The sequence below is a fragment of the Rhinatrema bivittatum genome, chromosome 7 (genome assembly GCF_901001135.1).
Source record: "Rhinatrema bivittatum chromosome 7, aRhiBiv1.1, whole genome shotgun sequence".
In the NCBI taxonomy this organism is placed as follows: domain Eukaryota; kingdom Metazoa; phylum Chordata; class Amphibia; order Gymnophiona; family Rhinatrematidae; genus Rhinatrema; species Rhinatrema bivittatum.
This window is the reverse complement of record NC_042621.1, coordinates 129,724,194-129,740,913: the sequence shown is the minus strand read 5'-3', so window position 1 is coordinate 129,740,913 and position 16,720 is coordinate 129,724,194. Positions and strand designations below refer to the sequence as shown.

At 43.1% G+C, this 16,720-nt stretch overlaps 1 protein-coding gene across 1 annotated transcript in view; it reads right to left on the bottom strand.

The window, feature by feature from the left end:
• The window catches only part of MCU (mitochondrial calcium uniporter), a 319,500-nt gene extending 303,119 nt beyond the window's left edge, over positions 1-16,381 (bottom strand). The window contains exon 1 of the mRNA XM_029609126.1: positions 16,205-16,381. Within this exon, the coding sequence (XP_029464986.1) occupies positions 16,205-16,336 (132 nt within the window). The 5' untranslated portion in view covers positions 16,337-16,381. The remainder of the gene's footprint in view (positions 1-16,204) is intronic.
• Between the last annotated feature and the right edge of the window lie 339 nt (positions 16,382-16,720).

The following is a 16,720-nucleotide window of genomic DNA, read 5'->3' as shown; positions in this document are numbered from 1 at the left end:
GACATAGCTGCTGCATCAAATGACTGTTTAAGGATGGATTCCTGACATCTGTCTTGAGCATCCTTGTGTGCCGCTCCTCCGACTAGAATGGTGGTGCACTTTGTGACAGCGCAGACCATGGCATCCACTTTGGGAAACACCAGGAGTTCTTTGGCTGAGGGTTCCAGTGGATATAGGGCTTCTAAGGACCATCCTCCCTTGAAACTGGCCTCCGGAACATTCCATTCCGGGTCAATCAGTTGTTATACAGCTTGCAGCAATGGGAAATGGCGTGAGGCCTGACTGAGCCCGAACAGAAGAGGGTTAGTGGTGCTTGTGCCTGGGATGGCCAGCTCCTTCAGGCTCAGGGACACGAGGTCTGGTAGCTCGTCTTTGGAAAAGAAACGCATCATGGTTTGGTATGGTTCCGTTCCTGGAGGGATTTCCCCTTCCTCCAGGGAGTCTTCGTCTTCCTCTGAGGTGTCCATGTCTCTTAAGGTTAGGCTTTTGTCCGGGGGAGGTCCCTAGAAGGGTCTGGGAGGTTTGGGTCCTCTAGTGAAGGCTGTGGCTGTGTCACTGGTGGTGCCGATTGCACCTGGACAAAGGTTTGCAGACCTTTAAAGAATTCCACCCAGGAAAAGGTTCCTAAGTCTATATTTAACTCAGCGGCGTTCCGAGAGCCCTGTCTGGAGTGCTGAGCTGGGGATAGAGAGGTCCAGGGTACCAATCGGTGGATCTGGATTCCTGTACTGGCTGGGGGAAGGGGACCTTGCCCTGGTTCTCCCAGAGCCATCTTGCACAGTAGCCTCTTCCTGCTGCGCAGCTCTTATGTGGCAGGCTGGGCAGAGGGCTTGTGCTTTGGCTTTCTTGGCCGGTGGTGCCAAGGTTTGTGCGCGTAGGGGCGTTCAAACTCTGTCTGTGCATTTATATGCACGCGCCGGGAGGCTTAGATATGCGCTCTTGGAGCGCCGAGGGTGTGCGGGCAAGCTGCGAAGGTATGCACGCGCCGTTGTGCGCACGGCTCAGTTCAGCGGATAGTAAGGCGATCAAGGGGGCGGGGGGGGAATGGCACTGGTGACCACGCGAGCAAGATGGCAATCCCCCCCAAAAGGGTCTCCACGTGGGAGGACCCCCAAGTCGGATCAGGATCTAGCCCAGATTGGGCTGATCAACCCAATGGGACAGACGCTGGCTGGCAATCTGAACAGTTATCCGAGCCTCGGAGACTTAAAGTTTTCTACCTTACCTTGTGTCTCGGCATTTCCCGGTCTGGAGCCGGGCAGTCTCCGGCTGTGGGGGAGAGGGAATTTACCTTCACCGCCAAGCTTGGTCTTGCACCCACTTCCTCTCAGCCACTCCCGTTCCTGGGTACTAAGTCTACCAGACCGAGGCTTACCTCCAAGGGATCTCTGAAATCACCTCAGGAATTCTCGACTGGGGGAAGGACCCTTAGGTATCACCGCAGGAGAGCGGGGCTCGTCTGTAGAAGTAAGATTATTTCTTTGGAATTTTCTTCTTTGGTTTGGGTTTTCTAACGCTGTGCAAGCATGTGTATAGTCCCGAACTGCTAAGGAGACTGAGAAATACTGAAGAGCTGAGCTTCTTGCACAGGTATATGTAGTGCTGACATCAGATTGAAATCTGACACTGTCTCCAACTGCTATCAGGAGCACACTATACCCATTGGTCCCGAGTCCATCTACTACATGCTAGGAAAAAGTGTGGTTTCATTACTGAATACACCTCCAAAGTGAGCCAGATAAGTTTATCCAGTTAACTTTGCTATCCAGGCTATGTCTGAATATGGACCTCTAGCTATTGCCAATGATTGGAATTCCCATCGCCCCCGCTCTCTGCGGGACTCCCAGTCCTGCCTAGCCTAGAGAGCAGAAGGCACAACCCAAGAACAGAAGCCAGATTTCCTGCAGTGTGCCACACTGAGCCAGGACAGCTCCAGAAAAAGAGAGAGTTCTTACGTCTCCAGTTAATAAATGCTCAAACCCTCTGTAGCAAGCTGTTAGATGTCAGGCAAGGCTTGCGCAGCTCCCCTCACCTAATCCATGTCCACCTAAGCCCTAGATTCTGGAAGTTGTATCAGCTTTTCATTTGCTTCCTACCAACTCCCACGATCCTCTATGCGCCTGCTCTTGCACGCACAAGAGAGATTAGTATTAATACAAGGCAGGTCACTGGGCATGTCAGGATTCAAAAAAACAAGCAACTCCTGCCTATTTCACCTAGACTGCAGAAGAGAGGAAAAATGTGCAAAGTCTAGGAAAAAGGAAAAAAAAAGAAGCATAAAACCAAGACCAACCGATGACTCATTACTAGTGTTACACACTAAACGTGGGAGATCTGAATTTGATTCATAGGTTATGAATATATACACATTAGTTAAATCTTTAATGATTCTCAAATATGTTCTGCTCAATACTGCCAAGAATAGTTGAGGCTTCCAAAAATAAAGCACCATGTATGTTATTGTAAAATTTTGTGGAAATGTTAAGCTTAATAAGTTGTGAATCTGATTTAAAGTTTAATAAGCCATAAATTAATACTGAAGTGTTCTCAGTGGTGTCATTCGTAGTAGTAGATATTAAAATACTGTTATAGCACTGAAATTCACATTTATCTTCCTTATTTAAAATGTACATATTAAATATTACCCAACTCTTATCATACCGCTCTAATATTGAATAAAGGTGACCATATTTCTAAAAATATATATTTAGACTTTAACAGGTTCACTTTCCAGGAAAAAAAAAAAAAAAAAACACTTCACTTGTCCTATTTTATCTAGCCAATCTGAGAAACTAGGAGCACAAGCATTTTCCCCACCTCAGATCATCGGCAACTCTAACCTCAAAAGGAGCTATAAAAGTAATCTTTTAGATGGCAGAGATATAAAACAGGCATGTAAATATGCTAGCAAATACAATATGGGTCTGAGTAGACAGTTGTGCTCATAAGTTTACATACACCTGGCAGAACTTGTAAGATGTGTAGCATTTTAAGAAAACGAGTGATCAGAGAAAAGCACATCTTAATTTTAATGTATTTCAAATTAATCACAGAATAGCACAATCATTGAAAGAATGAAGGCAATAAAGGAAATAAAATAGTCCTGTTCAAAAGTTTGCATACCCTTAGTTCTTAATATCGTGTATTGCTCCCTTTGGTATCAGAGATGGCTTGCAGTCTTTTTTGATGGTTGTGGATGAAGCTTTTTTTTCTCATGTGGTAAAGCTGCCCATTCCTTTTGGCAAAAAGCCTCCAGACCTGTAAATTCTTTGGTTGCCTACCTTGAACTGCATGTTCAAGTTCCATGTAAACCGGCCTGATGTGAATTCCATTCGTGAAGTCCGGTATAGAAATATATATTAAATAAAATGTTTGAGTTCTCCCCAAAGTGGATCAATGATGGTGAGGTCAGGAGATTGTGTGGCCACTGCAGAACCTTCACTTTCTTCTGCTGCAGCCACTGAAGGGTTGATTTGGCCTAATGTTTCAGATAATCATGTTGGAAAGTCCAAGTGCACCCCATGTACAGCTTACTGGCTGAGGAGGCAAATTCTCCAATATTTTTCGATAAAATGTTGCATTCAATCTGCCATCAATTTTGACTGAATTCCTTGTGCCACTGTAGCTCACTGCTCCCCCCCCCCCCCCCACCAAAAACAGCAGAGCTCCACCTCCATGCTTCACGGTAGGGATGGTGTGCCTCTCTTTATAGGCCTTGTTGATTCCTCTTTAAACAGTGTTCACCACTCCAAATTATTTTGTTCCAAAAGTTTTTAAGCTTCTCCAGTTGCTGTTTGGTGTGTTGTGGCATTGGTGCAGCAATGGCTTTTTTTCTGGCAGCTCTACCATGCAGCACAATAAGGAGATACTGGAACAAAAACACCCGCACAACTTTGTTTCAGAGTAGCCTGTATTTCAGTAGAAGTTACCTGTGGGTTTTTCTTTGCATCCCAACAAATTTTCTTGGCAGTCATGTCTAAAATCTCTTAGTCTTCTAATTTTCCATTTCTTGATCAGAGTTTGAACAGTACTGATTGGCATTTTCAATTTTTTTTTAAATATCTTTTTATATCCTTTCCCAAATTTATAAAATTAAAACATAATATATGCCATACTGGGTTAGACCAAGGGTCCATCAAGCCCAGTATCCTGTCTCCAACAGTGGCCAATCCAAGTCACAAGTATCTGGCATGTACCCAAACATTAAATAGATCCTATGCTACTAATGCTGGCAACAAGCAGTGTATTCCCTATTGATTAATAGTTTATGGACTCCACCAGGAACTTTTTTATAAACCCAGCTACACTAGCTGTCTTAACCACATCCTCTGGCAATGAATTCCAGAGCTTAATTGTGTGTTGAGTGAAAAAGAATTCTCTGATCTGTTTTAAATGTGCTACTTTCTAACCCCTAGTCCTTGTATTATCTTAGAGTAAATAACCTATTCGTGTTTACCCATTCAAGTCCTTTCATGATTTTAAGACCTCGTTCATATCCTTCCTCAGCAGTCTCTTCTCCAAGCTCAACAGCCCAAACATCTTTAGCCTTTCCTAAGGGAGCCGTTCATGCCCTTTATTTTGGTTGCCCTTCTCCACTTTCTCCAGTGCAACTATATCTTTTGAGATGTGGTGACTAGAATTGCACACAGTATTGGAGGTACAAGCTTACCATGAAGCAATTCAGAGGCATTATAACATCACCATTTTATTTGCCATTTCCTTCCTAATAATCTCTAGATTTTTTTTTTGATTTTTTTTTTTTTTTTTTTTTAACTGACAGAACACACTGAGCCAAAAAGTTGAACTACGTTTGCTCACAGATCCTCTCACAGTTCTTTTGCTTTCCCCATGCTTCAATAACCAAAATCAGTGCAGCCCTGGGTGAAATACACAAGGGATTTTCAAGAGCTAAGAAACTCTTGACACTTTATACACAGACACTAATTACAATCAAACAAGTCAGAGATGTGCACATCTGAACCTGTGAGTGTATATTATCAGCTCAAAACATTGAAGGGTGTACAAGATTTTGAACAGGATCATTTTATTATTTCCTTTATTGCTATGGCTTGTTTAATGATTAAAATATTATGCATCACAGAACAGCACAATTTGAAACATTAAAAACTGTACATGTGTTTTGTCTGATGATCACTCGTGTTTTCTTAAAATGCTACACATCTTACAAATTCTACCAGGCCTATGTAAAATGTACGATCACAACTGAATATGCCCAGTATATTACACATCACTGTACAGAAACACTACTTGCCCCCTGCAATTTACCATCTAATCTGGTCAAAAAACAGCTAAAGCAGAGGTTTTGGAATAATGTTAGGTAGAATTAAACAAGGAAAGGGACTATTTTTGAGTAAAGGTGCAAATAGTCAAGCTTCTGCTTACATTTTTGTTGCTTACCAGGGAGACTTGTGCTATTCCTAAGAACATTTCCTCAGTCCTGCCTTGAAGTGACGAGATGTTATACTTATTCCTCCCAGTCACCCCAGTTTCTGTTTTTCAAGGCAGAAGCCCAATTTCTGGCAGATGAATTCCATTTAATAAAATGTCATTTGTTGATTTTAGCCCCAAACCCCATTTAGTTATGGTATATAACAGTGGGGAGAAGACCTGCCAAGCCATATACTAAAACCACTGCCAAGATCTTATCACAACTGAGTAAATCAATAGCTCTGTAATTAGAGCAAAGGTCCTTAAACCTGCCATCATTACAAATTAAAGATAGATTTGTTTTATTATACAGTGAACCAGGGGTAACGAGTACATGGATTATACATCTTAATAAGGAAGCTAAATCCTCCTTCATAGTGTGATCATATTCAGTGAGAAAGCCATCTTCACCTGAGACCTGACCACTACCTAATTATCTATCACCTTCAGACCTCCCTCTATCAAAACAAGATTATTAACTGTGTCTAAATCACCTAGTTTAGGTATATTGAAGCCTTGTCTCAGTTCTAAATGAACTTTGGCATGGTAGAGGTTTTTTTTGTTTTTAATATATTAATCTTAGCCTTGTTTGATCTTAACCACATTTACTATCATACTTCCTGAGGCTAGTTGCCTCATCTGGATGTCTTGAACCAATTGTAAGCTCTACTGAGTAGGGAGAGGCTCTGATGTGTATCTGGGCTGCATACCTCTGGTAGCACTATGAAAATAAAAATGGCAGTTATAAATTAAAGATGGACCTAATAAGCAAAACCATTAACCTTCTGAAACACACAGCAATGAATCAAATTACATTAGCAAGAGGTGAACCCCTGTTTGTACTTAGGAAAGCTGTAATTTGGCCAGAACAAAAAAAAACAAACCAAAAAAAAACAAACCCTAAGGTTCATTGCTATACAAGATTTACAACTTCTAAGATATCAAACTAAAAATCCCACACTTATCCCCAAAATCCTGAAAATTTACAAACAGGCTTCTTGCCAGCCTGCGTGGCCTGAGATACAAGCATTAACTCGTACGCATCCTAGCCAACGAACTGCGCTGCTCTGTTTTAAAACAGTCAGTTTAAGAATTGTGATAAAACTCCAGAAAAAAAGTGTAATAAATTTAGAGTATTCTAAATTCAACTTTTCAGGGCCAATTAAATATATTTACCCAACTTCGTAGAAAACTAAAATGCTCTAGCAGTCAGAGGTATGAATCCTTGGGGATATGCAAAGCTTCAGTCAGATATCTGTTCATGAAGTTCAAATATTGTTATACAAACCCTAGGGAAACTGATAAAGCTTAAAATTACATGGGTTTTCAACCTTACATCCAAGCGAGACATCAAAGAGGAGGAGGAATAAAAAATGAGTAGAGGTTGGTAGCTGCAAACCTAAAACTTGAATCTTTTTGTCTTCAGGTATTGTTTCACCATTTCACCCAGGAAGCAAGTTTGCACAGTCACCGAAGAGCACAATTTAAAATCAAAAAGCTGGAAATTATTCCTTTTACAAAATATAGCAGCATCTAAAACAAGTCATTACAGATCGAGGCATAGCCAAGATTCTCTCATACGCAGGTCTCAGAAGTAATCTTCTGAACAGATTTAGATCCCAAAAACTGACAGCGCCCCAGAAACAAATATTTTGCTACCAAAGCCTTACGTCTCTCCAGTCTCTATACAAAACAGCCATTTCCATACCAATCTCACCATCTATTTACTTTTAGCCCATTGCTTTGCACATATATGTACACACACTTTTGCATGCTACTATGAGTATTAAAAAAAAATAATAATGCTCATGCTAGCCAATCAGTTGTCAGTGTTGCCATAAATATGAGTGAGAGAAAGACACACACACACACACACACCAGGATGACTTCAGGAAATCTGCTCACTAAAGGGTCAAGCCACCCATTTCACTGCTGGAAAGCAGCCAGAGGCAAATACTTATTTTGACTGACTGGTTTAACAAGTACACCGGGAACTCTGCACACTACACAAAGCAGAATCTCTAAACTCTGTACAGAATTTGTATGGCAGCTATACCAATGGGTCACTTAGGGCAAAAGGAAGCAGCAAAATCAGAAGCCAAGGCCTTAAGAAGGAAAAGGCAGACAGTGGCCATGGAAGCAGCTCAGGAGAGCTGGGACAGAGCCTGCAGCAGCCACAGCTTCAAGGATAGAAAGATTAGAGGTGGATGGGAATGAGAGAGCAGTTGAGTCACACCTGGGAAACGTGGGGAGTGGTTCACTGCATTCTCTTGTACTATTATGATACGCCTGAGAGAATTATCATTTCTGTACTACAGTTTACTTATAACTCAAAGATAGTGATTATATTGTTATTTTGATAGACAAAATATACTGAATTTTAGTAGTATGCACAGAATATTTTTATTTTTTTTGGTGCAGAATTTTCCTCAAGAGTAACTAAGATAGCTTGAGTCTGACTGCTCTGGCTATAAGTAATTCCATTACAAGCTGACAAGGAAATAATCAGAAGCTAGGCCTACGTGAATTTGGAGTTTTCACTCCGACACATCACATAACTAACGACTAAGAACATAAGAGGTAAACAGCAGATCTGCAGGATCTGTGATGAGGGAATTACAATTGTTAGAGAAAGCCTGGACTGTGTTTGGGAAAACTGCTTGTGTTTCTCAAAACAGTTTCAGATACGCAAATGGAAAGAGTCTAGCAAGTGGCAGAAGAGGGAAATGGCAGAGTAACAGAATCCTCACCAAACAAGATGCAATTCAGTTACCCTAAACATATGGGGAAAAAAAAAAAAAAAAGTTTGTAGTACGTTTTCACTGCAACTATTGCCTTTGCTATATCTGTGTATTCTGCCTTGCTTTCTAGAATGTAACTTAGCATTAATAAAACACTGGGAATCCTGGTATCTATTGTGAGCGGATTCAGAGTGTAAACGCAGCTTTGTATTTTAAGTAGTGGGTCCTGTCAGGAGAGGAAGAGCCTGAGGCACACTGCTATGTGTACTCAAGTGGTGGATCTCACTGAAAGTGTTACCTGGGGGTAGTCCTGGGGGAATTCTGCGCTACTGCGGAGTGCAGAATTTGCTCAGAAAAGCCAAAATCTGCACAGAAAATAGCAGAGGAGACCATAGCATGCCGCAAACGGAGCACGTCCTGCGTGTGCCACAGGATGTGCTCCATTTGCGGCAAAGATGAAGGCCCCGGCACGCCGTTCGTGGTGAACTGGAAGGCTCCTGTGTGCCGCGAATGGCAAAGGCAGGCAGGCCGGCCCCGGTGAGAGAATGTGTGTGTGTGTGTGAGAGAGAGCATGGGGGGTAAGAGAGGGGGGGATGCTTGAGTTTCAAAGAGAGGGAGCCTATATGAGGGGAGGGTGAGAGAGCATGGGAGGTAAAGGGGGCAGGGGATGCTTGAGTGTGGGTTTCAGAGAGAGGGGGTCTATATGAGGAGATTGTGAAGGAGTGTGTATTTGAGAGATTGGGAGCTCATGTGTATGAAAAAGGGATCGTGTGTATGTGAGGGCGCTAGCCTGTGTGAAGGGGTGTGTGAGAGAGAGACATAGGTAGCCTGTGTGAGGATGTATGTGTGAGAGAGAAAGGGAGCTTGTGTGGGTGTGTATGCAAGGCAGAGGACCCTGTATGAGGAGATGTGTGTGTGTGTGAGAGAGAGGGAGCCTGTATGAGGGTGGGTGTATGTGTATTAAAGAGAGGGAGCATGTGTGTGAGAGAGAGGGACAGAGGGAGCCTGTGTGAAGAGCGGTACTGAGAACAGGGTCAATTTCTGGGACTAGCAATAGAATGGAAGGGGTTAAGCCTAGAAGTGAAGGGGAGAGATACTGGCAGGTGGAGGAGTTGGGGCCTGAGAGGGCAAAGTGGCCAGGGGAGTAGGGAGAGCGAGTGGAAGGGACACTCTTACAGTGAATTTCTAGGGAAATTCTGCTCAAAATATTTAAAATTCTGCATCCTTAAGTAATAACATTTTTAATTAATACAGAAAAAAAGTTAAAGACTTATGTAAATTCTGTTATTTTGACCAATATAAAGTTTGCAGAATTAAGTTTTTGTGTACAGAATTCCCCCAGGAGTACCTAGGGGATGGATACCAGCCCACTGTGTCTTTATGTATTTTTAGCCACACTCATGCAGAGTCCAGCATCAGAAGAAGAGGAACAAACCTAGGGAGAAGTACTGAATGTTAAAATAAATAAAAATATTGGCAGGAACCAATCCATGCTCTTGCTAGGTCCTCTCTCATCAGAACCAGCCAGAAAGTTTTAAAAACCAGACTCCAGATTACCTGGGTAGAATCTGATCGTGGTCTGCATGGTCCATGAAACAGGAAGACTACCTATTTCCCTCTACGAGAAACCAGGACGACTAAACTATGGCAGCAAAGGAGGCTGGGCAGCCTGAAACCTGCAAAGTTGTCTTCCTGCAAGAATCTCTACTGTGATTTTAGAAAGAGGACTGCCCCAAATGGTGACTGGGACTAGGGTATAAGCTGTACCTATATAACAAGGGAAACCAGTTTCCAGTGTGTACAGAACTGAATGATGGGAAAACTTGTTTTTGAGAACCAATGTATAGAACATAAGTTCTGCAGAGTACATCTTTGGTGAAAGCCCGCATACTGGCTGCCTCTGACCAAGAACTTATACTCATAAATGCAAAATATATTTTATTCAAAGTAGGGACTATTCAGGAGGCCAAAGAGGCAAACTGAACACAAAATGCTATTTAACCCTGTTCCTAGGATAAACATATGTAAATATATATATGGTAATTATTCATTGTGGACATCCTGAAAACCAGGCCCGCTTCTGGCTCTCAAGGATTATGAGCTGAAAATCCCTACTCTAGCAGGATTTTCTAATTCAAACGCAGAGTACCAACAACCCAGAAATGGCTTGTGGGATATCCACAATAAATATTCATAAGCTACATTTGCTTACATATCGCTTTATGTTGCTTATTTTGATGCTCATGAAATAGAGCCCTATGGATTTGAGAAGCCCTGCTTTAGAGAGAACCATGGGTACAGCAAAATTATATGAACACATCCAGAATCACACACTTCCTAGTCTCTTCCCACCCACCCAGTACAGGCTCTCGCACACGCTTTCCCCATCTTAACCCACCCATGGCTCATCTAGGGATCACATGACAGGAAGGGCTTTCAGTTTGGCTAGCTCCACATATACACCAAACTGAAGCATTAAAACGAAATCCAATGATAGCAGTTGTCGTCAGTGTTCCCTCTAAGCTGTGCGCATGCACATGGCCCGTGAAGGCCGCGCACATGGTACAAAGTTTAGCGCACAGAGTTTTTAATCCTAGAGTTTTTCCAAAAAACTTGGCAAATTGTTAGGCATAAAATCATTATACTTGCACAGCAATGATGGGAGACACCTAACATGCGCTACATAATGTCTGTGCCACTCTGTGGGTTAAGAGATCTCCGACTCATCTCTACACAGTCCATAGTATTGGTTTAAACACTTGCTCCAAAGTTTCTGTAACCCCAGTGAATTTAGGCCTAAGTGTATTCACTGATGCGGCTCTCTGACAGAGCCCAGGATGCCACTTGTAACTGACTGCTAGCCTGCTAGGTCATTAGAGTTCATACTCCCAACCTCCAATGGCATAGCTGCAGCGGTTCAGGGTACAGCGACACAGTGTGGATGGGAGGGATGCCAGCATTGCTAGGCTACACACGCATACAAGAATCTATGCTCTGCGTCAGCAGCTAGATGACAGAGTGTATGACGCCATGTGGTAATATAAATCACTTATAAAGAACATTAGAAAAAGATAGTGTCAACAGGTTAAGTTTAAATAAGTTGATAATATTTAAGTTAATTACAATTAAGATAATAAGATTTGAATGCACAAAACCGAAATGAGTAAAGGTGTTAAAACGCAAGAGAACAGCTACATCATTTAAACCCAAATGGCTAGATGAGACTGCTGAAACTAATACCGTGAAGTCACATGACCTAACTCGTGTAGTCCTGTGCAAAACTTTTTCATATGATGAAGGTAAAGGAGACATTTGTCTGATCTGTGCTGAAGCGAAAGCTGTAGGAGAGTTTTCTACGGGTAAAAGTTGGAACGAGGTCTGGAAACTGGATTTCCTCAAAAGACATCTAGTAAGTAAATCTTACACTGACAGTGTAACAAATTGAAAAATATGAATCCACTATTTTGCAGTGGGTTGAAGGACCTGTTACTAAAGACTCCAGAAGAAAAGCAAAAGGAGGAAAATCGTTGTAGAACGGAAGCGTTCAAATCCAGATGATAAAGGTCCTGATTGACAAAGTCTTGCTAGATATCAAATTGAACTCCTCTATGCTGGCTGTTATAGATATAAATGAACACATGGCCAAATTTGTAAAGCTACCAGATAGTTGGAGAAGTAAAAATTATGCATTTGAATTTCTTGGAGTCATCAACAGCGTTGTTCAAAATGATATAATGCAAGAAATTTCCCTCGGTGTTGTTCCGCACTTTAACAGTTGATGAAAGCACTGACATATCTTTGACCAAATGCTTAATACTTTAAGTATCGGCCTAGCAATGCTTTGGATTACAAAGTATCTTTTGGTGGCATTTTGCGATTAGAACATTGCAATGCTGCTTTAATCGTATCTGCCATCAAACAAGCTTAATTTAAGGAAGATGGTTATGTTTACATCGGACGGAGCCTGTTATATTAGGAAGAAAAAATGGAGTAGCAGCACAGTTGAAAAAAGAAATCCCACACCTAACTCAGCAACACTGTGTAGCACATCGTGAAGATTTAGGAATAACTGATACATGGAAAGAAGTCAAACTGATGCAAGACAATGAAACTCTTATCAGAATTGTGTACTCGATGTTTAGTAGATCTATTTCGAAGAGAATTAACTTTCAAGAAATCGTTGACGCCTCAGAGCATGATTCAGTGGCATTCAGACCTTTAAATGAAGTGCGATGGCTGTCTAGGCATTTTATTATGCAAGCTATAGTTTGAAACTATGCTGTTTTGTTACAATATTTTGAGGAAGAGTGGGGAAAAAAACCCAATTGCCAAATACTGTTTCAAGAAGCTGAGCACATCTGAGTTTAGGGTAGCTCTGGAAATTTTGAATGGTGTTCTAACAGATTTGGCTTCATTGTCTCTTCTTCAGAAGAAGGTTTTAAAAACTCTAGAAGCTCACCATCTAGCTCGAGGCAAACTGAACAAGATCAGAAGTCAATATCCAACAAGCTCAACTCAGTGGAATCCAAGTGTTAAAGCACTATTACAGGTACCAACCAATAGTGCAGTCAACACAAGCTCGCTGATCACATTTACCAATCTCTTGTGTGTCCACCTGGATGAAAGGTTTCCAGAAGAGGAAGCACAGGCATGGGCTGCATTTGATATTGGGTCACTTGTCAATTGTGACTTCGATTTCAGAATTGATAACATAAAATCACTTTGTGCTCAATATAAAGAGTTTCTGCCTGAGGAGTTAACAGTAGTTGATCAATACGACTTCAAATTCATTGTTGCTGAGAAAATCAAAGAAAGTTGTTTCAAATTTGTCATCTATGTTGTTGTTTGTAACTCAAAATGAACAATTCAAAGACCTCGCTGTGTTGATGGATATTGGAGCAACATTCATGACATCCAGTGTAGACTGTGAACGTGGCTTCAGTTTAATGAATGCTACGAAAACCAAATTGCAGAATCTGTTACAGACAGAGCATTTGGATATGATCATGCATGTGAAGAACTATCAACTAGATGGCAGAAATATAGATCTTGACAGAATCCAACACGAATGGACAAATGTCAAAGACCGCAGGGAAAAAAAAATGTAAATATTGTGGGCTGTGAAGTTGTGAACTGAGTTATGAGGCGCAGTCACCCAGTATATATGGTATAAAACAAATAAACTATTATGCTTTCTACTTGCTATACCTTAGTAGCCTCTTTAGTTAAGAAGTATTTATTTATTTAAAAGCTTTTCTATACCGTTGCTAAGTTAAATACCATCACAACGGTTTACATGTAGGCACATAGTATATAAAGATACTAACATTTCACTTGGTCTTCACGTTCGGTTTTGGTTTTTTTTAAACCCCAGTAGGCTGAGTTGTAAGTTTGGACGTACAACATTAAGTTAAGTTTTGGAAAAGTTGCACACAAAGTTTTTGTGCACATAGCATGTCAGAAATTAGAGGGAACATTGTAATGACAACCAATTTCATGGGATTTTCCCCAAGCAAGAGGCATTACTGAAACTATTGAGGAGTTTGGACAAAGGAGACAGAAGTACATACTTTCAAGGAACAGGTAGAGAAATGGTCTGTTTATGGGATAAGCAAGAAAACAATATTTGTTCTCCTTATGATTATGGCAGCATGACCCCACCAGCAGCAAGCTTTTGCTAGAGAGAGATACTAATGAGCACCACCAACTTTAAGATGAAGGATTAAGCACAAGGCCAGCAGAGGACTGGCATCGCTCAGCCAGAAGTGACAGCACAATTCTAAGGTTCAGGGACCTGTATAATGCAATTTATTTCTGACAGAATAATCTCCCCCCCCCCCCCAACTGCCCCAGGATTCTTCCTACAGGCACAGAAAAGGCCAACTGCAGAGAATCAGGCTCTTAGAAACATTACTAAGGGAATTTTACACATCTGAATTCAAAAGACAAGGTGAGCAGTGGGGAAAAAAATGGTCAGATTAGTGAAAAATGATTTTATCCACCTATCCAAAATAAAAATTAACATGAGGAAAAGCAAAACCTTAGCTTTTAGAAGTACAAAAAAAAAAAGTTCCTCTTACTTATTTTGGTTCTCATGAAAAGAAGAAGGAAGATGTGTGGGCTGGTGGTTAGAGAAGTGGGCTAAGCACTAGAGCTCAGATCCCACTTCCCCCAGTGACACTCCTCGTGACCTCGCTGCCTCAGTTACCCATTTAGATAATAAGCTCTTTGGGGAAGCAACTTATTGCATCTGAATTCTAATAAAGCCGTAAGCTGTCTTGAGCATCACTTGAAAAGGCAGGCTTAAAAATCCAAAAGTTATTATTTAAAGAACAGGTTCTGATTATTTTTACTCATTTCAGCCACAAGAAACCTGTACAAATTCAATTTAAAAATAAATCCACATAAACAGTTTCACTACACAGATCTTTAGTGGTAATGGGGCTACTGACCTTAGAAACCTTTTGACTCCCTATGCTAACCCAAGACATCACACTGAAAGGAACGGTCTATACAGAGCCACTTTTTCCAGGAAAAAAAAAAAAGAACAGAAAGCCACAAGTGTAGAACTACTTAGACAACTACCAGTACTTACATAAAATAAAGAAGGTCCATCTTTCTAACTGCTGTGGACAGCTTTTTTTTTATTATTTTTAAATAGACTATCTGAACAATATGAAAAGAACTTTAGCCTTCTGGTGGTGATCAAATATAAACTTAACATTGCTTCCTCAAGCCAGGCCTTGCCTGCAGACTGCCTCCCCCACCCCGAAAAAAAGAAATCAAAGGCCAACTTGTGTGCAAGAAGACACAGCTTGTTATTTCTGTTGCATGTCAGCATCTAGACAGAAAAAGGCATATAGCAAAAAGATAAGGCCAAGGAGGGGCTTCTTGATATTTTGCACATCAAACCGCACTGATCTGCTGAGCCACAGCCCAGCTGCAAAGGGGCTGGCGATCAGACTAAACAGAAAAAGTATAAAGCCTACATGGAAATAAGGTCTATTTTGCTTTGCATTAAGAAAGAGAGCTATTTACCACTCGAATCAAAAACTATTTTGCCACATCCATAGACCAAAAAAAAACCCCACCACAAGATTACCACTGCAAATAACACGCAAGTAAATGCTGTATATATTCCGGGGTAGGGAGACCCCAAACCAAAAGAACTTGACAGACAATACCCCTCTGCAAACGACCTAATAAAACACAGCCAAACTAACATGACAAGCGACGAATCAGAACAGGGAAGCCGGGCAATGCGTAAATGAACATTTCTCCATCCTTAACCGACAAAGAGCGCTTCCTCATTCCTCTCCTGGCTTCGGACAGGATGGATCCTACCGCCCAGGAAGAGTTGGAGGAATTGTGAAGGCAAACTCTGCATTTGCAGTTTAACCCCCCTGCCTCCCGTACAGAAGCCGAACGCGGTGCCGGCAAGGGACTCCGGAGCTGCCCAGCGAGCCAACACCTAGCCTGCGGGTGAGGATCGGCCGGCTGCAGGGCAGGGAGAGAGCGCGGCACCTCCGAACAAGACCGCCGTCCGAGGCATGACAGCTCGCCAGCACGCGTGAGCCCGATGCCAGCCTGCGTGCCACACCGACGCCCAGCGCATCCCGCTCCGGGGACAGGGGGCTGCTCCGGAGAACGCAGAAAGTTTCTCGTGGGGCGAGGAGGAGGAGGAGGAGGAGGAGGCGGCGGGGGACCCTCTCGCCCTCCCTCCCCGGAGTTGCCAGGTGGCAGTCACCGGACGACGAGAGTTGGGGGGAAAGGCGGGGACGGCCGCATAGACTCCAGCGCCCTGCTGCTGTGCCGGAGCCGCCGCCTCCGCCTCCCTCACCCCAGCTCGGGTGCCTCTGTCCTCCCGAGATGCCGGATCCGCCCAGGCTCAAAAGGGGGGGGGGGGGGGGGGCTCCTGCGGCTCTCCGCCCGTCCCAGCAAACAGGGCGGCTTTTCTCCCCTAACACATAACTCACCCCCCTCCGGCTCGGGGCACGCCGATGCCACACACTCACCGTCCGATGCTGATGCTGCCGATACCGGCCGCCGCCTCCCAAGCCAGGGAAGCAGCCCGCTGCCAATGCACCGCCGCCGCTGCCGCCCCGGGACAGCAGCAACAGCCGCGACCTTCCCGCAGCCGCCGCCATCTCTCGACTGGAAGCGTTCCGCACCCGGCAACGCAGCGGGCCAGCCCAACGAACCCAGACCCTGCCACTCAACACGCCCGCGCCCAATCAAAGAGGCGTATCCCGCCAAGGGGCGGTTACGAAGCCCTACCCGCTCCTTCAGCGGCAGCCAGCCAGCGGCTAGGAAGCGCCGCTTTAAGGCGGGCCCAGGATAGAATGTCAATCATGGGGGGCACTGCTTTAAAGAGTACTGGGTCACTTACAGGCAGTTCAGGGGGTTCCAGCAATTAGCAATGAGGCGGTGAGATCGAGCTATCCGGGAGCTGCAGGCTCTGCAGACCTCAGCAATCCTGCAGTACTGACTCCATCTTCATCTCTGACAAGGAACTTAATTTCTTTTTTACT